Source organism: Malus sylvestris, chromosome 16 (assembly GCF_916048215.2).
Source record: "Malus sylvestris chromosome 16, drMalSylv7.2, whole genome shotgun sequence".
In the NCBI taxonomy this organism is placed as follows: Eukaryota; Viridiplantae; Streptophyta; class Magnoliopsida; order Rosales; family Rosaceae; genus Malus; species Malus sylvestris.
The window spans coordinates 10,783,733-10,809,881 of NC_062275.1; the positions used below are offsets into that span (position 1 = coordinate 10,783,733).

The 26,149-nt window shown below is 36.1% G+C and overlaps 1 protein-coding gene and 1 pseudogene across 12 annotated transcripts in view; both read right to left on the minus strand.

Annotated features, from left to right (window-relative positions):
* Positions 1-5,460, minus strand: part of LOC126607041 (uncharacterized) — a 25,802-nt pseudogene extending 20,342 nt beyond the window's left edge.
* Positions 1-19,146, minus strand: part of LOC126607039 (E3 ubiquitin-protein ligase UPL6-like) — a 32,822-nt gene extending 13,676 nt beyond the window's left edge. For 2 of the 12 annotated variants that reach the window (XM_050274463.1, XM_050274465.1), the window contains exons 1-18: positions 18,645-19,146; positions 17,189-17,286; positions 16,949-17,076; positions 16,035-16,146; positions 15,399-15,579; positions 14,096-14,278; positions 13,785-13,967; positions 13,363-13,444; positions 13,095-13,210; positions 12,675-12,979; positions 12,421-12,517; positions 11,495-11,635; positions 11,225-11,308; positions 11,078-11,164; positions 10,831-10,971; positions 10,441-10,566; positions 9,756-9,854; positions 9,614-9,681 (exon numbers count right to left, since the gene is read on the minus strand). In XM_050274463.1, the coding sequence (XP_050130420.1) occupies positions 9,614-9,681; positions 9,756-9,854; positions 10,441-10,566; positions 10,831-10,971; positions 11,078-11,164; positions 11,225-11,308; positions 11,495-11,635; positions 12,421-12,517; positions 12,675-12,979; positions 13,095-13,210; positions 13,363-13,444; positions 13,785-13,967; positions 14,096-14,278; positions 15,399-15,579; positions 16,035-16,146; positions 16,949-17,076; positions 17,189-17,286; positions 18,645-18,803 (2,390 nt within the window). In that variant the 5' untranslated portion in view covers positions 18,804-19,146. Of the gene's footprint in view, positions 1-6,564; positions 7,008-7,112; positions 7,203-7,316; positions 7,389-7,520; positions 7,595-7,760; positions 7,842-8,444; positions 8,789-9,449; positions 9,517-9,613; positions 9,682-9,755; positions 9,855-10,440; positions 10,567-10,830; positions 10,972-11,077; positions 11,165-11,224; positions 11,309-11,494; positions 11,636-12,420; positions 12,518-12,674; positions 12,980-13,094; positions 13,211-13,362; positions 13,445-13,784; positions 13,968-14,095; positions 14,279-15,398; positions 15,580-16,034; positions 16,147-16,948; positions 17,077-17,188; positions 17,287-18,644 lie in introns of those variants that run through there. The other 10 variants (XM_050274464.1, XM_050274467.1, XM_050274457.1 and 7 more) reach the window with 9 other exon arrangements.
* Between the last annotated feature and the right edge of the window lie 7,003 nt (positions 19,147-26,149).

A 26,149-nucleotide genomic window follows, 5' to 3' on the forward strand; every position in this document is an offset into this window, starting at 1 on the left:
TAATGGAATAACTTCCAAAAATTCATAGGAAAATTCTGAAGGATGTTATACTTATGATGTTCATTCGTGAGAAAATATTAGAATGAAAGTTCTATAACTAGCGCACATGCAAATATGCAAATGCAGTATGACATACAGAAAAAGCACGAAATTATGCATGAAGTGTAAGGAGCATCAAAGCTCAATTTGGAATAGATGAATTAAAGGCTAGGGAAAATCAATTGGTTATTAATAAAAGGACGGTGCAAGTAACTGTACTCACAGCTAGTAAAGCCATACAGATCCTTCTTTCTTCCTCATCCTGATCAGCATACTTCTCTTTCATCTTCTTGAGTTTATCCTTTTGTCCACGGCTGGCTTTTCCACTACTTGGCTTCTTATCATGAACTTCCTTTTCAATCTGGCTGAAAGAAACATTGTGTAGTTTCGATTGGATGGTTTTTACACCACTTGGCTTCTTCTCGTGAACTTCCTTTTCAGGCTGACTGACTGAACTATCATGTTTTAATTTTTCGTTTTGCACCTCAGCTTGTTCTTCATGAGCACTACCAGTCTAGCCTTTCTTGAGCTTCCTTCTTTCAGCTTTTGAAATATGAGTTTATCTCTTCCTATAGCCTTATTCTCTTCGACATTAGGTTCCGCTACCAAATCAACTGGAGAAGTGTCAATTTGATATTTTTTAGCAGACATAGCTATAGATCCAAGCCCAAGAGCTCCATCAATGAGATCCTCAAGTTCTGGGGAGACAGATGAAACACCATTTACAGAAATATCAGCATCACTAAAGGCCTTCATGTCTTTCATGGGAATTTCATGTGAGTCTTTTGCTTCAGCATTGCTTGTAAGTAAGCCATTCTCAGATGGGTCTTTCAGATCTGGTTTAGTGATATGTATAGATGAATCAGGAGCGGTTTTTTATTCTTCTGAAAGTTTTTCCTCTGCAGTTTCGTTCTCTGACTCAGAATCAGATACCTCTTCTAGAGGTCCAATATCATCAACATCATCCGTCCCTTCCTCCTCACCTTGTACCCTCCTCTCATTCAGATGGGAGCCCAAGGAGCTTTCGTCCAAGCAAAATAACAACCCAAAGCCCATAATGAGAGGGTGTGGAGAAAGAAAATTCTTCTTCCCACGAATCATAAAACTTCCAACTGTCAGATACTCCCCCTGTAGGAGCAGTTTTACTGACCTGGTGAGGATGAACCCACCAAGCACTAGTGAAAATCTTTGAATCCCATGCTGCACTGTGGCAAACCTAGAGCATAATATCAGTAAACCATTCAGTAATTACAATTTACACATCCATGGATACGAAGCACTAACAATAACACAACAAACTATATGAAAACAAAAGCATTACATGAAGGTCATAGACTTACTGTGGAGCATCCTGCTTGGTTTAATGTAAGTGGAGGCACTGGTTGTTCAGGCCTATGGTTCTTTATCACGGTGCTGGAAGCCCCATGCAACTCCACATGGTCATACCTGTTACATAAGGGGAAAAAATCAATCAACATGAGAAAGAAGATGCTAAGTTGGCTTCACGCTAGACGAGATAGGCAGATAAGTACTGGCCCATTTGTAATAACTTTGAGGTAAAGTAAAATTTCATGTAACCAGATTTATGGAAACTTGAAATTGACCAACTTCATTTAGAAAAGAATTACAATGTATTATGTCCATGTAACTAAATTAACTTACAGATCTCCTTTTGACATATCGCGCTTGACTATCATCTCATTTTGTTGAGCATCACGTCCACTGATAATCAAGTAGTGCTCACTGCTGATGAAACAGTTAAATTTCTCAAAACAGTGAAACTTGCGCAGATGTGAAATGCTAGCAACAGCTTTTTCCTGCAAGTTATTTGTAACAAAGTGGAATTAAAAACTCAAAGAGAACTTATCTTCTAAGATTATATTGGATAATGGTGACAAACATCCAGCTAATTCTGCTTCGCCTCTTAAACATAATTATGTTTTTCCTTGTATACATATTTTTGTACACCTAGGAATATATGCTTAGCGTTTTGGTCGCAATGATGTTGACATATTGCTCATCACACAGTATGTACTTTCTGATTCCCTATTACTCTGTCCTAATATTTATGACATCGCTGACTTGAAAATTCATTTGTTTTCCTTTGAATTAACTAAAAAGAAAAACATGGTTGTGCTTAACATACTAGAGCTCCTATTTGGCAGTTGGATGAGTACCATAAAAAAACACAAGGAGGCCATGCTGGATCTAAAAGGCTAAAACCACTTATTTGTGTTTTAAATTTGGATGATAGCCTTTTAAAACTATATCATAGGACTGAGGAAGGTGAAGCTACCTGTGACAGCTGGAGACCAGTCTTTTTCTCGGCCGCCTTAAATGCCTTTTCATGTGCTGTTACAGTCTTCTCCTGTTTGCTCTCCTGTTTTTTCTTTAGTTCATACCACCGCCGAGCATTGGCATGTGCTGAAAGTGCTAAATCAACTTCCACCTATAAGAGGGAAGAAAGGTACTGGAAGTAGAAGGTAAAATGGAATAGGAAATGAGTGTAGCAATTAACCTATGCGAGCAAAGAAGGGTCATGACCATAAAACCCGAATCTGCGAGAATAACATTTCCCTGGGCATATAGCTCCAATATAACATAGTACACATTCGCACCAAGCCCAAATTGAAAGAGAACAATCTGCGACACATTCGCACCAAGCCCAAATTGAAAGAGAACAATCTGCGAAGAATGTCACAAAAAATTACACAACCCAGAAAGTAAAAACAGTAGGAAACTCCAAATGTCAAAAAAAATCAAAAAAAAAAAAGAACCCAATTGACAGAAATGTTAAAGCTTGTACCCTATCATATCCAAGCTGCCGTACATCCTCGAGCCTTCGTGTCCGTATGTGCTTCCTCAATTTTAGGGTAAACCCAGATGGAGTACCACTCTTGCCACTGCACAAATTGAAGAAACAAAGCAGGAATCAAAAGGCATTCCGGAACTCCATTCCCTTTGACCTATCATCTGCAAATTTCAATGGAATGCAATAACTCATTGGCATTTACCGAACATATAGAGTCGTATGCAATCTGACGCCACTCTCACTCAATAGAAAGACCTTCTCGCACTCGCCGGACTCTGTGACTCCACTGCTGTTTATAAGCTTTTGAACATATATGTCTGCAGAAAACCAAATTTCACAAGACATTTGAGAATCACACGATGATACGACTATGAATTTTGATTGATTTAAGGGAGAAGGAGGAGAGAATGGAGGAGAGAGAGAAGAGACCTTTGGGGAGAGATCGTAGACGTTGGAGCAGCGCATGCCGATGAGCCGCCGCAAGCACTTGACCTCGGCGGCGACATCGGCGGTGTTCATCCGGACCTTCACCATCTTTGCCGATGAAGGTCCTCCTGGTACGCCCAATCGGAGAAGAATAAGGCTAAAAGGGAAGAAGACTGCTTTCATTCATTCCAATAATATAGTACCCAATCCAATAATATGTAGACCAAGAATAAATTTTCGTCGAAGCCAATGACTGGAGGGTGAAATTCAGTTGTGAAAAACAAAAATTTATAAACAGATACTGTGAAAATCCATATTATCAATCAATGGAATGCTTGCTCATACTGCCACGTAGGTTACATGTGAATGTAATTAATTTCTTTAAACCGAGTACTCGCAACAAGATGTTGGGTTGTGTAGTCTTTTTTTAGAATCGTGTCAACAAAAGAATGAGTAGTCAGCAAAAGCTACATATTTAGAAAGAACAGGATTACCTTCAAGAAAATACGGTGACGGTAGGCAAATCATTTAAATAGGGAATTTTAACGAAAAGCATCCGGTATTGTTCACTTTAACGAAAAATCATATTTTTACAATAAAAAGTCAATCCTAGTACTATTCACTTTACCCTTTATTTTGTCCTTATCATTAAAACTCAAAGTTTTCAAGCCATTTTCATTAGTTTTCCTTTTAAATAGTTGTACCTAATCAACAAAAAAAAAGAGATTTCTAGTGTTAACATTGCAGCATGTTGCAAATGGTACATCAGCAAGATTTTCTCAGAGAAAACGTGCACTTACTTTTGTTTTAATTTGCTCAGAAAAAACGTAGCAAATGGTATATCAAGCATAATTGCCAACAGCATGATAAAGATCTAACACTTTCTCTTGTCTGATAATTGTGAATCAGCTTCTACCAGAATTTCAAGACATATCTTCTCTTAATACTGGACGATGATTATCTTATTAGAAAGCATGATAAGAGGTGAGCATGTACATATAAGGTTTAGAGGATCCACTCCTCTAGACGATGTGGGATGTTACACCCCTGCCACATTTGATGCATTATTTTGAGTTGCTTTTGAAGTTTTTTGTTTGATGGGGCATTTTTATCCTTTAATTTTTTGTGAAGCTTGTGACACCAAAAACACTATTCATTTTGCCCTTGGTTTTATATATATAATACATTTATAAAAACGGAAGATATACAATTCATGGAAGTACTAACCTCTCTCCAACTATGGGGAATTTATTTGGTCGCTCCAGAAAAAAAAGAAAGAAAGGCACAATCAACAAAAGAGAGGGAGGCACAATCAACAAGGGAGAGAGAGGGGGTGCTCGAGAAGTTCAGCAAGCTCTGAATCTTTTTCAGATCTTGCCGACATATGCGAGTTCCAGGATCTGAGACTTTACACGCAAAGGGCTCATCGCAATTCTTTCGAATGCAGCGTGGACAACGGTGTCGTCTTCAATTTTAGCAAACGATTGGGTAAGACGAGGGATACAAAAATATACGAAATTCAAACGATGGGGAATTGTTTCGCTTTTTGCAAGAATCAGAATGATATAACATGAATCAGAATGCTTGATATAACATTGCAAGAAAGCGAAACAATTGCCCATAGTTCGAATTTCTTATATTCATGTATCCCTCGTATTACCTAATTGTTTGCTAAAATTGAAGACCACACCGTTGTCCACGCTGCAGCTGCATTCGACAGAACTGTGATGAGCCGCTCGTGTGTAGAGTCTTGGATCTTGGAATCTGAAAATGATTCAGAGCTTGCTGGACTTCTCGACCACCTCTCTCTCACTCATTGATTGTGCCAGACTCTGTGATTCCACTGCTGTTCATAAGCTTGAACATATACGTATGCAGAAACCCAATTTCACAAGACATTTGAGAATCACACGACGATACAACTATGAATGACATTTGAGAATCACACGATGATACGACTATGAATTTTGATTGATTTAACGGAGAAGGAGGAGAGAATGCAGGAGAGAGTATAGACCTTTGGGGAGAGATCGTAGACGTTGGAGCAGCGCATGCCGATGAGCCGCCGCAAGCACTTGATCTCGGCGGCGACATCGACGGTGTTCATCCGGACCTTCACCATCTTCGCCGATGAAGCTCCTCCTCCTCTATCTCGGTGTGGTGTTGTGTTGCGTCGTGCAAGGCGAGGGAGCTTTTCTTCTATTTATGGGAAAATTAGGAGAAGGGCTTTTAGGTAATTATAATAATACTAAGTGGGGATTAGTATTGTGGCACTTCTACTTTCCTGGTCACGCGCGTTGTGTGTGCTTTTGCTCAATAAGTGTGAATCGTATGATCAGTGACAATGATACAATTAGGGTTTGTGCTATTGCTCAATAAGTGTGAATCGTGTGATCAGTGACAATGATACAACAAGGGATTGTGATTTTGCTTAATAGGTGTGAATCGTGTGATCAGTAATAATGATACAACTAGGGTTTTTTAGGAAACGACAAGCACCCCTTATTTTTCTCCTCTTATATACCTATGTTTTAATTTTATCGATTGATTTTGTTCGACGTGTTTAATTCAATAGCCAAAGATAAAAGAGGTGTGTAGCTTAAATTAGTCTATTTTTTCATGATAGGTTTAATTACTTAAAATCGAAGAAGTTGTGAATCAGTATAAAAGGATGGGGATGTGAAAAATGCGATGAACAACCTTAAGCAACTAGTCCGCTAATTGCATACTTAATGATTTAGGTTTATCATACCCAAAATCAATGTAGGAGTCACTTATTTGTTCATTTTTTAAATGTTAATTAACGCATGATATGACATGAATCAGAATAATACTTATTCTTTTGTAAGTCTTAGCTGAGTTTTGGTTTTTGTAAAGGCATGTACTTATGTAGACTCTTGTGCCATTTAAGTTATCTTCCCAATTAAATAATATCACAAACTCAGTAAAATCCGAATTTCACTTTGTATTATGGATCCATGGAAACCACATTCTCAACTGATTTACACGCCAATTTGCAAAGCGGACAAGAGCCCGTTTGGAAGTATCGGCACGTAAATAGAGAAAAAAAATAACGTCAAGAGATTGAAGGTGAAAACTTAACTACGGCACACCTCTAAGAGCAGTTCCGACATTCCGCAGCTTTGCCCATAACTCACAGTGGTGCTACTGAAATAACTTCCGAAAATTTTACACTCCTCGTCTTACAAAACACGATTTCATGGCAGGATGCAGCAACAGCCCAGCTCTGATTATTTCTGCAGATGAATGATCATGTTCAACAAGAGTAATTAAAAGCACTTTCTATTTATATAATCGCCTATCGATGGTGAGGAAAGCCATTCACGACTGGCCAAGATCTGTATGTGTAATCTGTAAACTTAACAAAAGCTGTTGTAATAACTTTGGCAGATCACCCCCCACATATTTACATGTCAAATCGGGAGCTTGCCAGAAATACAAAAATATCTACATGCCATCAAGTTTTGAGCTTCGCTCCATCGGCTTTTTCAAATCCTTTTGGTTATTACGCAGCCCGGGTTAAATGCAGGTACATCAAATTAACAGGGTATGATGTGAACTGTCTCCGCCCCTGGCGGATGGTTTGCCCCACAGAATAACGGATCAGAGGATTAGGTGCACAACTAGAATTCACATTTTCGATCAGCTCAAATCAAACCCGGCATCTGCGCTTATAGCATACATCAATTTTGATTCCAGTTGCTCCTTACTGCATCATAACAAGGAAGCACTTTTAGAAGAAGAATACAACTAACAAACAGTTTATTTGCTTCTACAACGAAAAAAAAAATAGAGAGAGAGAGAAACAGCAAACCTTCTATATGGTGGAAGCTTTAGGAGATTCATACAAGTGGCTGCAGTCGGTAATCGGTCAAGAGCTCCTTCAGCTCCATTGCCACCAGCTCTAAGGAAAGAGCAGAAAGATTTAGTAAAACAAACTTTATCAGCCATTTCGCCAAGATGAAAAGAAAAGAAAAGAAAAAATCTAAAATGATATAAATCTTTCATGAACTCTTACCTCTGTATGCAAAATAATGGTTCCAAGTGTTTGAATCCAAGCAGAGGTCCTCGAGAGCACCCGGTCACAAATCTGGATGAAAAATAGTGTGGTCAGTATCTCTCCCGATGTTCATTAACTTCAAATCCAATTAAATACAGGAACTTGCAATAGCCAACATAAACATATGTTTGGGGGATTTTGTGATGGATACTAAAAACTCACTTCAGAAATTTCTTCTGATTTTCCAATGAAAAACTTTTCAGAACTTCCCAGAACATGTCAATGACATAATGCTCCTGTCAAAAAGAAATAGCAAGCAGTAAATCAGTTGCGTGAAAATGTAATGAAAAAGGTTGACAGCCAATGACTGGGTTCATCTAGAGCTACATTTGTCCATGCAAACAGTAATTTTATATGTCCCACAAGAACACAAATAAGCCAAACAAATGTGAAGGAACTTACACTATGATAGCCACCCACATAGTTTGTGTGCATCCGTAGGTCATCGACATCCAAGCTGTCAAGTGAACCTGATATCAGAAGCTGTAAAAACAAAGCGGGTCAAAAGAAGAGGACAGTTATGCATAATTGCCTGTGACAGTGGACAATGCGTGCTAAGTGTCTATTACAGATGCAGCCACTTCTCAAACAATGGAATGATAAAACTTTCGCTTCCTAATAAAAAATTTCTTCAGGCTTTGACTAGGAGAAAAGGTCCAAAATCAGAATGGAACAACGTGGATCTTACTCTAGGTTCCACCCAATAGAAACTCTAAAGTTGCACCAAGCATACCACATACAACATCCTGCATTGCCATGGTGGTACTCTTGTACAGCATAATGTGTACCAAAATATTCTCCTTTAAAAAAAAGAACCATTTTAAGTTTCCAATACCGGAAAGCATAACAAAAAATAGCACACATGGTATGCCTTTGCAAAAACCTCACAGTAAAGCATTTGTAGCATCACTGGCAACTCTTAAATGCAATAATGACATCAGAACTATATTGTCAAATTGGACAGAATGACTTAAGCTTGTTTTAGTTTATTGATCTTAGAGAACCGGCAAAGAAGAAGTGAGCATACTCAGGTGATTTTATGCAAACAAACCCTAAGCAACAAAGCCAAAGGGTATACGAATATACCTGAAGTTCATGCTCATTAAACATATCTATCCAATCTTTCGGTATAAGCTGCTGAAACCCCCTTAAGAAATGTGAACTTTGTTGACGTATCTGAAAATGATCATTTGTCATGTTCACATAAGGAAGCTACGTCATCATTTGGAACAAGGGTTCAAAATGGAAAGTTGCACTACCTGAAAGTTCAAACGATGGTTGGCAACAAGATGAATAAAGGTAATGACATTCTCATTAGTGACACGTAGGTTTTTTCCCCCGGGAAGCAGCTCCTCTTCTGTTTGCTCTCCATATTCATTATTTACAATGACAAAGTACAATTCTAATTCTGATATATCACCTTTATAACGCTGCATATATAAATCACAAACAGGAAGGAGTGAGCTCTACATGCAACTAAACAGGAGTCACACTTTTATCTGAAGTGTAGATGAGACAGTTTTTGAGTCAACTGCTTTCCATCAAGCATGATTATAGTATCCAATCCAATAATAGGTAGACCAAGAATAAATTTTCGTCGAAGCCAATGACTGGAGGGTGAAATTCAGTTGTGAAAAACAAAAATTTATAAACAGATACAGTGAAAATTGACATAACTGAATGCAAATTTGTAATTCATACCATTGGATTCCTAAAAGAAATATCCATTCCATAGGACAAATTTATTTCTAAATCCAACAGTACATTGTACAAATATAAAGGTTATAAAGTATTTTTGTTTATAAATTGAATAATCGAGAACATTATCAATACCGAGGTTCCAATAAAGCTTGGTGCATTTATGAAATTCCATTTCCTCAACCACGTTAAAATCCATATCATCAATCAATGGAATGCTCGCTCATACAGCGAAAGAAGTTAGATGTGAATGTAATTAATTTCTTTAAACTGAGTATTCGCAACAAGATGTTGGGTTGTGTACTCTTTTCTTAGAATCGTGTCAACAAAAGAACGAGTAGTCAGTAAAAGCTACAATGTATCAGGAGGAATATTTAGAAAGAACAGGGTTACCTTCAAGAAAATAAGGTGACGATACAACTCTGGGTCCAATGAAGGCAAATCATTTAAATAGTTGTACCTAATCAACAAAAAGAAAAGAGATTTCTAGTATTAACATTGCAGCATGTTGCAAATGGTACATCAACAAGATTTTCTCAGATAAAACGTGCACTTACTTTTGTTTTAATTTGCTCAGAAAAAACGTAGCAAATGGTATATCAACAAGAATCCCCTCGAACATGGCCTGTAAGGAGTCAAACATGTGATACCATGAAGAAGCACCATATGAACTAAAACAGTATACAATTTTTTTTATACCTTTGCAAGAAGAATCCCAAGAAAGTGAAAGAATTGGAGATGCTGTTCGTGAATCATTCCTGAACCAGGACTAGGGTAGAGTAAATGATCGGATGTTTCCTGGATTACCAAGCAAAGCAGGAGGAGGAAAACAAATAAGCAAAATCAGCATAATTGCCAACAGCATAACAAAGATCTAACACTTTCTCTTGTCTGATAATTGCGAGTCAGCTTCTACCAGAATTTCGAGACATATCTTCTTTTAATACTGGACGATGATTATCTTATTAGAAAGCATGATATGCAGTTCTAACCTCTGTTTCCACTTAATTTTCGGACACATCACACTCACACGATGGCACACAGGATCACTTGACTTTCATCAAATGTTCTTGTAGTGATTGTTTCTGCTACATAGAGGTTTACTCGGACTGGAGGAGGGATTTAAATTTTGTCTTGAAAGTGGGGATAAATGTTCACTACCGCTGAAGCTATGAGCCCTCGGTTTCTATTGTTTGATGAATGTAACTTTGAAATGTGCAACTGCTATGTACTTTCTTTTGCATAATTCAGAGTCATAGCTTGTAACAAGTGCCTAATTTAACTGTGGATATATACTACAGGCTTTAGAAATATAGATTTTTTTTTTAGAAGAAATGATAACATTTATTAAAACAATAGCATGAATGAAAGAAAACTTTCTAACCTTAAACAATCCATACTGAACATCAAAGGCTGCCTGAGTAATGTTCTCCATAAAGTCTTTGAAAATCCCGCCGCCATCAATTCCAGCCTCCTCAACCCCAAATTCATTTACAAACGTTACACGAATCTGTAAATAGACAGGTCAAGGTGGTAAGGCGGTTATTGTGGTATTGGATAAGAAGAGGAGAGGATAAGTGCTTGCAAAAAATAGGCGGACAATCACTTCTCCGAAAATTCAGTGCCTATTTGACCCCAAAAAGCAATCAGCAAAACATTACAAAGTAACTATTTTTGGTTTGGTAGCAACCATAGCATTCATAGTACTGTCAAACACACTCCTAACCACAACCTTCATCAATTGAATGTATACAAACAAAAACAGATGCATTACCGGTCCCCGAAGATCATCTTCAGACAGCGCACTCATTTGGTCGTAAGCATCTTCCAAGATACGATCCCGCCGTATTCTGAATCGGTTTCTGGTAAATACAGAATTAGACTCATGTCTTTGTCTAGCTGCTGCCAATTGTGACTGACAAAGTGGTTTGAATAAACTGATTAAATTTTTTTCAACATGATAAGACTTAAGTTCATAAAGATCGGCATATCGTTTTTCCTCTAACAACTTAAATACTTACAGTGAATATTTTAACTCTGCTTGTGAATGGTACCAGGAAGGGAGCTTGCTTCATGATGTCATTTGCTCGGGTATTTTCTATTACGGCCTGAAAAATAAAGACATTAAAACCAGTGCTAGCAAGATCTTGGTCCTAGGAAATGTTTACCTGTGTAATAAAGAACTCATTGACACCATCAGCATGAAAGTCACTGGGGGATGTGAATTCTCGTCTATTGTTCCAATCTTGCAACTACACACAACAAATTGAAAAAAACAGAATGTGTAAGATTTCCTGTTCATTGTATGGGGGCATATCTCTACAAGGAGAACCAAAAATACACAACCTGCAAAGGAGAGGGCAAACACAAAATGCACAACAAGAAGGGTATATCCTTTTCCAAAGAAAACAGACGCAACACATATAGCTTGTTAATACCTGGGAAAGGAGTTCAGAAGCTACAATGCTAACTCTATGTTGAATTAACTCCACAGGGTGCTTCTTAGAAGAGGAGGTTGTGACAGGTTTCGAAGAATTACTGGGAGCCGTAGGATTCACCCAAAGAAGTTGCCATAGGGCCTGCAGAAGAAAGAAAGTCCAGATAATGCATCTATTCATCTATTCATTTGAATTCAAAGGAGAAACCCTCTTATGTGTTTATCCCCACATTGGTGTAGTTTGTGCAAAGCTAAGGAGGAGAGTGTAAATCACATCTTTCTTCATTGCTCTTACTCGATCCAACTGTGGTGGAAACTGTTTCAGGAGGTTAAAGTAAGTTGGGTCATTCCTAAAGGGTGTTTCGAGCTACTAGGTACAAATTTTAAGGCACTTGGAAAAGGGAAAAAATCCAAAGCTTTGTGGGGTTGCCTGGTATCGGCAATTTTTTGGAATATATGGCTGGAACGCAACAAAAGGATTTTTGAAGACTATACTGGAGTGGGGGCAGAAGTACTTTGGGGGAGAGTAAAATATTGGGCAGCTTTTTGGGCTTCGGTCACCAAAGAGTTTAATAATTGCTCTCTATCTCAAATACTGTGGGATTTGTTAGCAGCAGTTAAGTGAGCTAGGTCTAGAAATGGCTGCTGTAGCCAAATCCTATTGGGATTTTCCTTTCTAATATAGTTGGTGGACTTCTTATCCACTTCTGTGTATTACTCTATTCTTTAATAAAATTGTTTCTTCTCAAAAAAACATCACAAATCGACACTAAGTGCAGAATTAGCAATCAATACAGTTTTGTACATCTTGTTTGTCATACACAGAAAACAATTGATTAGTCTTACAGACTACATTTAACCAAAGGACAACCACATGTCATTTCTACAATGAACATCATTCTTTTGATCATTTTACTACAGAATTACCTGTCTGAGTATGATAACTAGGTATCTGATATCCTTCAATGATAGTGGCTTCTCCTGCTCATAGAACTCCTCATTATCAACTACTGTAAGCATGTGCCTGATCCATAACAAAAGGGAAACAGATGAATCACAGGTAATCCCATCTCAAGCTGCTACACAATACTCTAGGATCAAACCAGAATACATAAAACTAACTTCACACCACTAAAATGTATATAGACAAGATCCAAGCAAAATTAAGCAGGGACTATTACTTGTACACAGGACAGAATACAGCCAAAGGTAATAGCCAGCCAGGTGCATCTCCGGGCAGCAGATATGCCAACTGCTCAGATACTGACTGCCATTTCTGGTTTTCATGGCACCGTTTCATAAAATTCCAAAGCACCGGAACAAGTTCTGTTCTATAAGCTAGTATAGTCATGATTCTCTCCAGAGGTAAGGTGTTTAAAGTGACATGTAGAAAAGCACAAGCCGCACCAACAGCTGACACCTCTTTATCATCCGGTCTGTGGTCCAAGCCACTAGAAAGTGAAATCCCTCCAAACAAAACATTTGTCTGCTCAAAGCATTAAACAACAAATCTTGGTTAGAGTTTAGTGGTAAAGACAAATTTGCTTAATATAATTGTACTTGCATGGAAAATAGAAGTACATAATACCAAGATGGCTTACTAATTGCAGAAGAAAGCGCAGATCTATGGCATCACATATCTGTCGTTCTAAATCATTATTCAAACAAATTTCCATTGCATCATCTCCTTCAATCATATCATCACCACCCATAGAATCTGAAAATCACAATATGTATGTACATATGCAATAGAGAATTTAAGTATGCTACACAAATTAAAAATTTGAACAGAAGATTATAGATGGAGACAACTTGGAAAAATGAAAGTACAAAAACAATAGTAAGACGGCAATAAAGTACAATGCATACCTTCTTTGCTTTCTCTATTAGATGATTTCATTGAAGGAAGGGCCTCCAACAAGAATGTTGCGACGCCAGCAAGGTCTAAAGCCTGATATTAGAAAGAATACATTCAATCAGGGATCAAAGCCGTGAAAATGGATGGATTAAAAATAATACATATATATAACATATGCATGTGTATGAGTGAGCACAATGAGAAACTTTACATACATATGAGATTAAATTAAGCATTGTCAAAAACCTATCACTTGGACAAAGTTAATCTTCCAATTTTCGCAGTAGTAGATCACAAAGTAGACCTGTTGCTAAAATTGAACCTAAGATCTCCCAGATTTTTTAGCACATAAATTTATGCAACAACTTGAACAAAACATGCTAAACAACCAACATGTTGCCATTTCTAATTCTGATAGCAGTCCGGTATTTACCATTTGAAATGAGCAATCAGTCTGAGACAGAGCGACCCCGGAAGATTCCAATATATTTCCAATAAGGCAGGCATAACCGGGTAACTCAACTGATGCATCTTTCGGAAGTACATCAGCATGATTTTTCACACAGAGTGACATCTGATTAATATAATGCTGGCTCAGCCCTCGTCTAGCAAAAACCTAAATGAAAGAGATTACCTTAATTGCAGAATGGTATATGCCCAGGAAATCTTAATACAGAAAAAAATAAATAAATAAAAAAAAAAAAACGCTTCAAAAGACATAGGTACCAAGTCATTCAAGTTTACCTCTCCTAAGTAGGGGAATAGCTTCCATACAAATGGAACTGTAAGAATTTGAGATGAAAAACTCCAATGTGGATCGATGTTTGGGCACGTACATGGCTCCTGACCAATGTGAGAAATTACAACAGCAAGACTACGCTCCAACGATGACACTCTGCCAATGTAGTTATGAGTCTTTATACTTTCCTGCACCCCATTACTCGTAGGTTTAGGAGATGAGTTCACTCATGTGTGAATGCCAACATCGAGTAAATGACAGATATCCAGAAACAGATAAAACTAGAAAAAAAAATCAGGAAAAATACATAACCAAGTAAGTTGAACAAAAAATATTAAACAAGTGCTTTCAGCTAACTTTCTATAATAATGGGAAAGCAGATTGGTGATTTGAAGCTAATTGAGGGATGAGAAGGTGATCCCTTGTCATCTTCCGTATTCACTTTTGTTATAGATGTTCTGAGTAGCTTCTTTGCGAGAAACCTTAGTTTCAGGAATTAATATTGTAGGAAAATGCAAAGCTTGACAACTAGGTTTGGGGTTGGGTGTAAGATTCACCAATAACTTATTTCGGGTTAGCATTTCGGGTTAGCAGTAGGTGTTAAATGATAATAATTTCTTGATTGATTTAAATGCCTTTGGTTTGGGAATATTGTATTAGTTTCCGTTTACAGCTTTATATCATGTAATAAGTTCAGCCTCTTAGAGAGAAGAATATACAGAAAACATTCCTAGTAATATTTTGTCGTGGTATCAGAGCCTATCTGATTTAGAGTAGGTTCTAGGTTTTCTTTGAGTCGACGCATCATAGTAGAACTGTGGTGTCCTGTTGCCAAAATCTTTTTCAGTATTTTTTTGTTGATTTTCTGGTTGCTTGGCTTCTGTTTGATCTGTCTTGGGGTTTCGAAATGTCAGAAAATTCAGAAATTTAGCCCATCAAATTGAATGCAAAGAACTATTTTTCTTGAGTGTCAGTTTCATATGTTTGTCAGGGGGAAGCAGCTGTAGGTAAATATTGATGGATCCAATCCGAAGCCAAATTCAGAAACTGATAATATCGAAATGTCAGAAAATTCAGAAATTTAGCCCAACAATTAGAAACAGCTCTAGAACTAATAAATTTTGGTTACTGTTGACCGAGATGTGGCCAAACCTTTATAAGTTTCCTTAATGGTTCATACTTCGTAAAAAGAAAGGGAGGTTTACTACATCATTTTTCTTTGAAAAGTGATTTGGCTTGTGGGGAAAGCCTCTCCTGTTAGAACAAAAGCTATTAAGTATGGACAAAGAGCTGGAATCAGATGCATACCTTTCCTGTTAAAATAATCTCTCTATACAGGATAAAAGCCTTTCTTTGCAAAAGATAGCCAACTGTCTCACAAGCCCATGGAAGCTTGGGATCTATCAATAACACTAATGCTTCTAACAGTAAAGTTGTTGACGTGGTTGTTTCCTCAGGGGCTGCAAAAAGTTGATCCTTCAACTGATTTCTGTCCAATAACACAGTTCAATGCATGAAAGTCGTGTGAAATGCATATCGTCAAGTCCTCTAACCCAACAACCAGAACAACAGAATCAGCTCAGCCATTATAAATTACACAGGTATAGTATGCCATACACTTGCAAAGTTAAATATATCTGTAAACACAAAATTACTAGAATTTGAATGTCTTCCATGACTTCATGTGCTATTAGATGCAAAAGAGACGTCATCATTCCTTAACCCACCCATTAATAGAAAAGAGTACAATGAGAACCAAAATAATGACATGAGTAGTCATTTTATATAAGAAATCAATCAAGAAATGAGATGCTTATAATATAATTGAGCTAGGCATAACAAAAAAAAAACATGAAATCGAGAAAAACACCACATTAGAGCTCTAAATCAGAAGAAAATGACCAAAAATATAAAACAAATTCAAAATATGTTGATGCAGCCAACCTGTTTTGATGAACAGCCTTCATACAGATATATGCAAGTTGCTTCACTCTGTGTTTCACCAAAGCATGCTTGGACGAATAATCCATGCCTGCAACGAGGCTAATAATATCCCCTGTTTCATGATCAGATTTTGTCAACAACACCCAAAGTGTGCTAAGCAGTGTGAAACAAGCAGAACCTCAAGACATCTTCATTAAATCTTAAAACCAATGTTATTATATAATTGTACAAAACTTAAAAAGATGTGCTTCCTTGACTATTTCTTCATAGTCAAATTTTGAAATTATTCATCAGATAAGAACCAGATCAATAGCACACTTGTAGCCAGCTCCGTACTTATCAAATACAGCATGGATCAGGGTTTAATGTGAAGACAGGCTAGTGATATCTCTTTAAAACCAGTCAACTGCACGAAGCCATGGACAGTTGAAGATCCTTAACGGAAGAATTGGCATATTACCTTTGAGAATTGTTTGGGTAACCAGTGATTTCCAATCTAAATAATTCTGGATTATAGAAAAGTGTTGAAGGTTTCAGGGTTTTAATCATAAAAAGTCATTATAAATTAGTTCTATCTTTATCAGATTCTTATTATCTTACAATCAACCAAATCATTAAACCCCTCTTAAAAACCAAAACAAGCCCAGCGGCCTTGCACATATACTATCAATTATTCATTACTCGGGCATTTGGGGGAGACGGACAGGTTTCAGGTTAAGTCTTAAAACTACATGAGAAGGGAGAAACCGTGATAACAATCCCTGCACTAAAATGAGAGTTCCAGAGAAAGATCATCCCCAAACAGAATTTACTAGTGGAGTATGTGTTTTTTTGAGAAAAAGAATTTATTATGTGAGGTATATTTATCACATAATTTCTTGTACAGACAGCTCTTCATAAAAGAATAAACTTACCTGTCTCTTTGACAAATTGATGAAGCAACCGGCACGTCTCCACAAGGATAGAAAAATCACCAACGCTTCGAGCATCAAAGAAGAAAAGTAACTGGCGGAGAAACTCTGAATCAGGACCAAAACTAAATCTGAATGCACAGGGACAATTTGAAGAAGGTCATGATACTTAAAACAGAGCCTCAATTAACAATAACTAAGACAAAAGTGGAATATAACAGATAATAAGGATCCAAATCTAACCTGTCCGCATTCTGGCAATGCCTCCCATATCTTCCATAGAACTGCTCACGCACCTTAGAATGTTCAGCCGCTGCCACCTTCCTCCCTCTAAAGCATTTCTGTAGATAGTAATTAGTCAACACTTGAAATAAAAAAACTCGAATGGATAGTAAGACATGCTACACTTGATCTTAGCCAAACGGCTGAGACAACCTATTTCAAACAAAAAGCAATCAAAAAGTACTCATCGACTACTAACATAAGTGACTGGGTAGAGACATCATCTGTATATGGATATCCAGTAACGTGCAATATAAGTCTGAATTGTCTAATTAACTGAAAATTCACCTTTTCATATGCTTCAATAGAGTTTCGCAAATACAGCACTAAAGGATAGATGATCGCTCCATTTATTACCATGATGACATCAAATCTATGTCATGCAAATTTACTTAGCTTTATTGACCATTCAAAACCTAAATAGAAAAACACAATAAAGAAAGGGTGACTAGAGACAGAAGAATGGGAATCTTTCTCCTCTGCCTACATTAAATGACAGGAAAGAAAAGGAAAGCCCCTTTAAATACCACAGGAAAGGCACATTAGCACTATTTCCAGCTGTGCTTATGGCAACTTAGCTTTTCATAAATATGTTAGCACACGTTCTATAAAGCTAATATGAATTTCTCGAGTCTCGGTTATGTATACTTCTTCTTTCCAGTTGCAACAATTGAAGAAGGATTTGAAATTGGTATCTTCTCTTTACAGGGGACGTGAAACTAAAAACTGAGTTATACCTCAGACACGTGTAAGCTGTGTACACACCATTACACCTTTTCATATAAATTGAAGATGTTTGGTAAGTGTTTAGTTTTAGGAATTCAACACGTGTTCAAAGTTTCATTCTTCACATAATTATCCATTCCAAGCATAAGGTCACTTGTATAAGTTGAAAACTTTGAGGGTGTGCACTGTGATCAACTCATGTTTAGCGGCATTGAGATTTAACTAGTTGACATTCGACCCACAAATCGCTACATTCAGCTATATACTAACCTGGAAAGCACGACTCACTCAATCAACAACAGTAAATAATTAGCCTTCAGCAGTTACGGGCATTCAGGATAAATAGAGATTAGATGACCAAACATATAAACCTCCACCTATTTTCTCGACCTCCAAAGAATCTATTTGTATTTCCGAGACAATTAAAAACGTGTTCATACTCCGTAAACTCCACATATTTCAACAACTATCATCCAATGCACAAACCATTACCAATAACTATCCAAAGAACCTCAATTTACTGTCTTTTACAATTGAAACTACACTGAAGAATGCAGCAACATACCTCCAACTAATTAGGTTAAAAACACAATCAAACTGATGAAATTTTCACCAATTCCATACATTTTCAACTCTCACACACTTCGAGCTAATTCGAACGGCATAGAAAGTAAAATGCAGAAGTCCAAACCTGGATTTTCAACGCGGCTAAGTTCTGCTGCCGTATCCACAACCGGCGGTTGCGCTCCAACCTTGTCTGCTCCAAAAGCTTCTGCCTGTCCCTTTCCTTCGTACTCCGCCCTCCCAAATCAACTCGCTTCCGAGTCGATGAATCGCCCGAGAAGAACATCCTTCCGCGTTGAGTCCGTCAGTTCCAATCCAATCCCAGGCGACGGGGATTGGTTGTGTTGCTCGGTTTAACGCTTCAGAAGGCTGGTTTAAAAGCTTGTGAATGTTTGATCGGATGGATTGAGTGGGAGTAGAATCGGAGAAACTTGGATAAGGAGAGGGGATTGGCGGGTGTAATCGTGGGAAAAGGGAGGAATTTGCGTTTGGTTACCGAGAAAATTAGGAGCGAAATGGAGAGACTGTGCGCGTATTTTCTCTCGCTATTTTCTTATTGGATTTTCTCGGCTGGACTTACTGGAGGATGGAAACGTCGGCTGCGAAAGAAATTCAGTGACTTTTTATAAAATAAACAATGAAAACTAATGAAAATGTTTGAAAACTTCGAGTTTTAATGATAAGGGCAAAATGAAGGGTAAAGTGAATAGTACTATGATTGACTTTTTAGTGTAAAAATATGATTTTTCGTTAAAGTGAACAATACCGGGTGCTTTTCGTTAGAATTCCCATAAATGGAAGGCTTATTCTTTCCATGCCCTTAAAACTCTACTTGATCTCACGCTAGTTTCTAAAACCCAATTTGCATCATTTACTCCTTTAAAACTCAACTTTTATGCTGTGCTGGTATTTCACTTCACTTTGAGAGGTATTAGATCTGAATCTTATGGATAGCGAATTCAATACCAAATATAACTGTTCATTGTGTGGTCTAGCCAAATTTCCTCTCTCCTTAATGTAAAAAATATATATGTACTCAAAAAACAAAAACAAAACTCAATTTTTACGTCACTTTAAAATTTTCCATTAATTCCATTAAAATTTTCACTATTCTCTAACCTAGCATGATCCAGCCCATTTAAAATGATCAAGATCCTCTAACGTGTTATGTAAGGATTCTAGGAATCAATTCATCCTAGACGCTCACCACACATTTTGCAACCAAAAATTATTTTGAATTTTGGCAACGAAACGAAGTTGAGTTTTGTGGGGAGGAATGGGACTCAGTTCATGTTGGATGGCAAGGTATTTTACATTTATGATGGTGGTGGGCCATGGGAGATTGGGATTACTTGAGAGGACTGGGCAAAGTTCTTCATTATTTTTTTCAAATTTTTTTTTAATCTTATTTTTTATTCAAAAATAATTTTTAAACGAAAGAAAATCTCAAAATTCATTCAAATCTTTAAACAAAATCTATTCAAATCTTCAATCAAACTCCATAAGAATCCTTGAAAATCCATTTGAAAGTTGTAAGGATAATGTATTCAATTGAGATTTTGAAAGATTTTAATGATTTTGATGGAGTTTAATTTATTAGTATAGACTTCATATAAAATTTTAATTCAATTATCTCGAAATCTCATGGCAATAAATGAGATTTGTGAAGGAAATTATATTTGAACCCATCTATCCTCTTTCTACATCCAACTTACTCTCTTCACCCATATTGTTTTTTATTAAAGAATTAATATCTCTTTAAACCCAAATTTATTAACTAAACTACCCTCTCAAACCCAATTCAAAATGTAAAATTATCTTTACACTCATTCCCTTTATAAAATAACATCTCTAATTGAATGTTTTTTTTTTCAAAGAGGCGTCATTTGTCCCTCTATAATTGCATATGCTATAGAGGACTAACATTTCCATGGTTGCTTTTTTTTCTTTCTGATACCACAACTCATCCATGGACTTGGGATCCAAGAGATCATTTCATAAACTTGAATTTGCCAAGAGAATGTTATGCAAGCTCCAGTTCAGTCATTTTTAAATCGAGCATTTTTATGTACTTTTTAAGAAACTTTAAAGTGACATAAGGCTGTGTGTTTTGTTGCTATGTTAATAAACAAATAAACAAATTGGAGCTATTTCGAATAAAAACGGTGCAAGACATGCCACTAGCTAGTTCGTGGTTAAGGTTAAGCAATCTTTATTTGCACCAAGAATCAAGTTTTATGTCTTTGCAGTACTAATCAAACGAGAATCAAGTTTTATGTCTTTGCAATACTAATCAAAAGTCCTTACACTGGTGTTTTGGGGCATATACAGACGGCAAAGAAAAACAAATACAATATAATATAAAAAGTATGCAATTTTATCCAAAGAAGAAGCAAACAAACAAAATATCCATAAATTGAATCATGCCTTAGTTGGAGGATTAAAAACTCCCAAATTATCATTCATCAATAGAAAAGCTTGTTTTTCTTTATCAAAGCTATTAGGGTTTTAGTCAAAATAAACATATGATAAACAAAGGGTGATGCTACGGTTTAATTATAGTATGTGGGTCTATTGATAAATTTGATTTTTTATTATTAATTTTATTTTGTACTTAATAGTAATTATGCAATATGGTAAAATAGACAATTAACATTTAAATTTTAAGTTGGGTGTAGAAAGAGGTTAGATAGGTTTAAATAAAATTTATCATTTATAAATGCTTAAAATACACTACGAAATCTCTGATTCCCTCAAATTACTCAACTTTTAAAATTCTTGAAACCTCTCGTGTCACGGAAGGTTATTTTATGAGGTCCCTTTAACCTGGTGTTGTCGTCTTATTGTGTGAAACAGATTAATCTAATCAATATTCAATTTGTAGACTAATTGAATTATCATATTCAAATTACAATTTTTTTCTCCCTGATTTGAATTCTTTTATTTCATGACTTAAATAAGGGCATGAGTTTCTCATTCCATGCGGAATAACTTGCTCTGCGAACCATCACATGTTCTATTAAAATCTATCAATCTTCTTGTTTTCATTAGTTGGATTAATAATCTGGTTTTGCATTGTGTTTATTTATTTATGTTTTTACTTTGATTTCTTATTATGAGAAACACTTCAGGTACATCTTTGGTACTTAACCAACTCAAATTACTATTCCCCATATACATTACGTACCTGTCGTCCTTAAAAAATAAAGGAGTACAACGGGTTAGCCCAGCTCGACTAGATCCATTTGACACCTTCACAATCGTGTTTCATGTCTTTCTCGTGGCAACGCATTTTTAAAATGGTCATGTAACTTATCAAAATAAACAATGAAATAGTCATTTAATACTATGATCTAGTGTTATTCCTCTTCAATTGTAAGTGAGAAGTCTTAGATTCGATTATCATTAATAGCGGATTTGAACTATATTATTGTTAGCTCATTGTGAGACTAAGCACACCCCTCCCCTTTGGTAGATAATGTCGTTTTCTATAAAATAAAATAAAATAAAATAAACATGAAATGGGCTTACATAATGAGGACTAGATGGGTCTTCAACTAGCCCAGCCCAAATTCACACCATAAAATTGGACAATTATTGGACTTGATCTTTATTTTGACTTTTAGCCCATCATAAATCAGCCCATCATAGACCAATGGAATGTCCTTCAAAATATTTGCTCCCTTCCACTTCCCAAACACAATTGATGGTCTCAAAGTGATCCAACCACCAATTGACAGAAAAAAACAGTGACAGAAAAAAAAAAAATAATAATCGACAGAAAAACAAAAGCAGAAAATGAAAGGTCAAAAACATTGACCAACGTGTTCATATTATCCAAAGAGTCATGACTCTTTGTATTCAAACATTCAAGAAGAAGACCACAGACAAGAAGAAAACACTCCTAAACCATCTTTGCCACAGTTACATATGCTAAATTGAATACAAAAAGTTGGTTGCATCCCCACCATCATCTTCTTCTTCTTCTTCTTCTTCTTATTCTTCTTCTTCTTCTTCTTCCTTCAGTGTGTCAACTTAAATTTGTAATTATAGTTAGGTTTTTCTGCAATTTTGGATTAGCGGTTGATTAATTCATATCGAGTGCTTAATTAAGTCTAATACATTGAGCAAGATGAACACCTTAAAAATATCAAAACCATCTTTGCCTCATTAGTTTGGTGCAAACTATGCGAAATGCTTATTGATCTGATTCACTAATTATAAATTTATAATAATATTGGCTGACTTGTATGGCAAGTTGCTAGTTGACATTTTTGATTATTCGACTCTGTTATTTTAACCCTGTTTTTCAACGAGGGGGGTTGGTGCAGTGGTGTGGTAATTAAAGCTCAGTTTTTTACCTCCTAAAACATGGGTTTTTTTTTTTAAGAAAACTAACGAAAAGTTCAAAAAAACTTACTTTTTAATAAAAAGTCATTTTTAAATGTATAGTGAATAGTACCAGGGAAATGTATGATTTTTCGTTAAAAGTGAACAGTACCGAGAGTGTTTTATTAAAACTCCCTTTTTTTTTAATCTTAACGAAACACTTCCGGTACTGTTCACTTTTAACGAAAATGACATGTTTACCTTGACAAGTTATTCCTGATACTATTCACTTACACATTTCTTTTGCCATTTTTATTAAAACTAAAGTTTTTTTTAAGACTTTTTGTTAGTTTTCCTTTTTTTTCCTGCCTAAAACATTGTTTAGATAATTAACCTTAATTAGACTGATCATCTTTAATTATTGTTCATCTTGAATTATTTTTATAGCTAAATTACTTGATATGTGAAAGCTTTTCTTAGTGGACAAGCAACTAAGCAAAGGCACAAGAATAATTGGTCATTGTCGATGACTTAGTAGACGTATAATATTTGTGTGTTTGATTTTGGATACAAAACATTGAGAATCAAATGTATACAAACATTGATTGATATGTGAAAACACACGAGAATCATATGTATATATAAATGCGCGTTCAGTACAGTACATGATAAATGTTCTAAACATAGTTATTGAAACTTGAAACTTCTTTTCTCGTTTAGAGACGGTGGAGCATGATGGCTATACTATTGTTTTACCAACAATGAGGTACAATAAAGTAAGAGAAAATCATGAGAGCTTTAGAATGTGAAGCAAGGATGGCTTGCAGCGTTCACATTTTGGTGGTGCTTGCTTGCTTAAGTTAATTAAAAAGTATTTTAAGGGTTCAATTGTTGGATGAGCATTGCGGGCCCTATGTCTGTGTTGAACACAATGGATCAATGCTGCTGTGCTTTATCCAACAAAATGTCTCTGATATTAATAGATTAATACTAAGGATGGACAAGAACTATGTGACAAATTTTTTTAATTTACAATTATTACCGACGTTGGAGAGTTTGAAACTATTACAATGATTTAAGAGATCGGGGAGTTTCAATTCTGAGATGAATGCGTAGAAACCCAAAACTATAACCACTAAGATATACGACAAGTTCTTTGCTTTTTTAAGTTTTGAAGGGATTGGAGCTCAAAAGGGTGCAGGTTTTAAGTCCTTGAAGTCTTGCCTCTTTTTACTTTTTCTCACTCAAATTTCTTTATACTCATGACAATATCAAATACAATTTTTCATGTCAGTTCTTTAATACGTCAATCCGTTCTTAGCGCTTGATGCATTGTGCCGAACTCTAACAACAATTACGTGTAGCTCATCATACTACAATTTGTATCACCTCCTATTAATCAACAGAATAAAGGTAATACAAAAAGTTGTGTTGATGTTCCAACTAAACTATTCCATGTGCATGTGGACGAAATGGCATGCATATTCTCCAGAAGTCCATTATTACTACTATCACAATCATTGTTAATTTCATCAATTTGACTTTAACACATGTGCATGATGATTATTCCTCTCGTTAAAATGGTTTAAAGTTAAACCTTAATCAATCACCAAATGGACTGATCTATGTTAATTTTTGGACATGACAATGGAGTTTACTCAAGTTACACGGCCGTACTAATTTTCTAACATCATTGAAAATGAAGTTAGTGGGATTTGTTAAGTAAAGCATTATTTAAAGCCAAATGCTAATTTCTATATGGACGATCAAAAGCTTTGAAAAAACAAAGCAGAAGCTTAATTAATCATGGAATAATGGCCAATTAACTAATAATTTTGGGAAGTAACACAAGCTGTTGAAATTTCAAAAGCAGGACAAAGAAAAGATCCCAAAGAGACGTCGTTTTACAAGGACGACTTGAGGTGCCATTGAATCTGGTCTCGAAATTTGCATCAATCGTTGGCTTATCACAACTGTCTCGTCCTAAATTGATGTTCCATGTAACACATCGCAATCTTGAAGCCAAATAGGTGCCTTCCTTTTCGATCACGCTGTTGATCATCTCGTCAATATCCTCGTCATTTTCATCGTCATCACTATTCTCATCCTATCATAAAACCCTTTGCCTTTTTTTGCTTGTTGGATCCAATCGATCACTTCATTAGTTGTTGACCATTGTTCATCAATTGGCTCGAAGCCTCAAATGTTATACCAATACCGTATGTGCCTGTATACATGCTAATGAACTTTTGCATGTCCCGATTATACACTTGTTTCCTACGAACACTATTGACTAGTGCAGTCTAATAGTAAACTACTATGAGCTCGTTTATAAGTGATTTTAAAATAGCTAAAAGGGGTTTTGATGAAATTGATTTTAGGTTCAAAAACACTTTAAGTGTTTTCTGGAGAAGCACCCAGATATGTGCTTTTTGCAGGAAGTACTTAAAGTGTTTTTTCCAAAATTCACTTGGATTTTTACTAAAAATTGATTTAAAAAACATATTTACCAAAAAAGCTTTTAATCATTTTAAAAACATTTCTAAACGAACCGTATAACAAGCAAAGTACCCTAAGCAGGCTTTGGATGGTGTTCATCTTGCCATCACCTTCATAGATGTCTTTGTAGCATAATTTGGGTCATTGATAAAACAAAGATATATGAATGACACTTTGTAAGTACACGCATGGGTCAATCCGCCACATCAAAACGTAACTATGGACTGTGAACAAATCGGTATCACGTATCTCACTATTGGGATTCTCCTCTAACCTGAAGAAAATAGTAGAATTGACACTTACAATTGTAAAGTAGCTAGGATAACGATAAGGAGTCCATAACTGCATACGTGCACCAATCGTAGTTCGACACAGTGATGCTCCCACATTGTGCAAAGTACTGCTTACAAGCCCCACGTATGTGTGTGCAAGTTAGTTAACTTTAGGGTTTAAGAGTATGGATGAAACATGTATAAGCTAAAACGAATCACAATCAAGATTTGAATTGCCGGTTTGAGTGATCCGTGGCTAATGATCCTTCTTCGATTTTGGTGGTCTTTTCCATGAAAGGTCACCAACCCCAAAGTGGGATTTTACTATAACAAGTGAAAACAATGAAAAAAACTTGACCTACTGCTTGTCAATGCATGGAACGACTTGGAAACTATTACATAGAATAAATACTAATATCAGCTACCCATGTTAATTTTTGACACGAGTCTTAATATTTAATTTTTTTTCAAACTTAATCTTTTTTTTATCCAATTCAAATTTATTCATGCGCATGTAGACTGAAAACGTCAC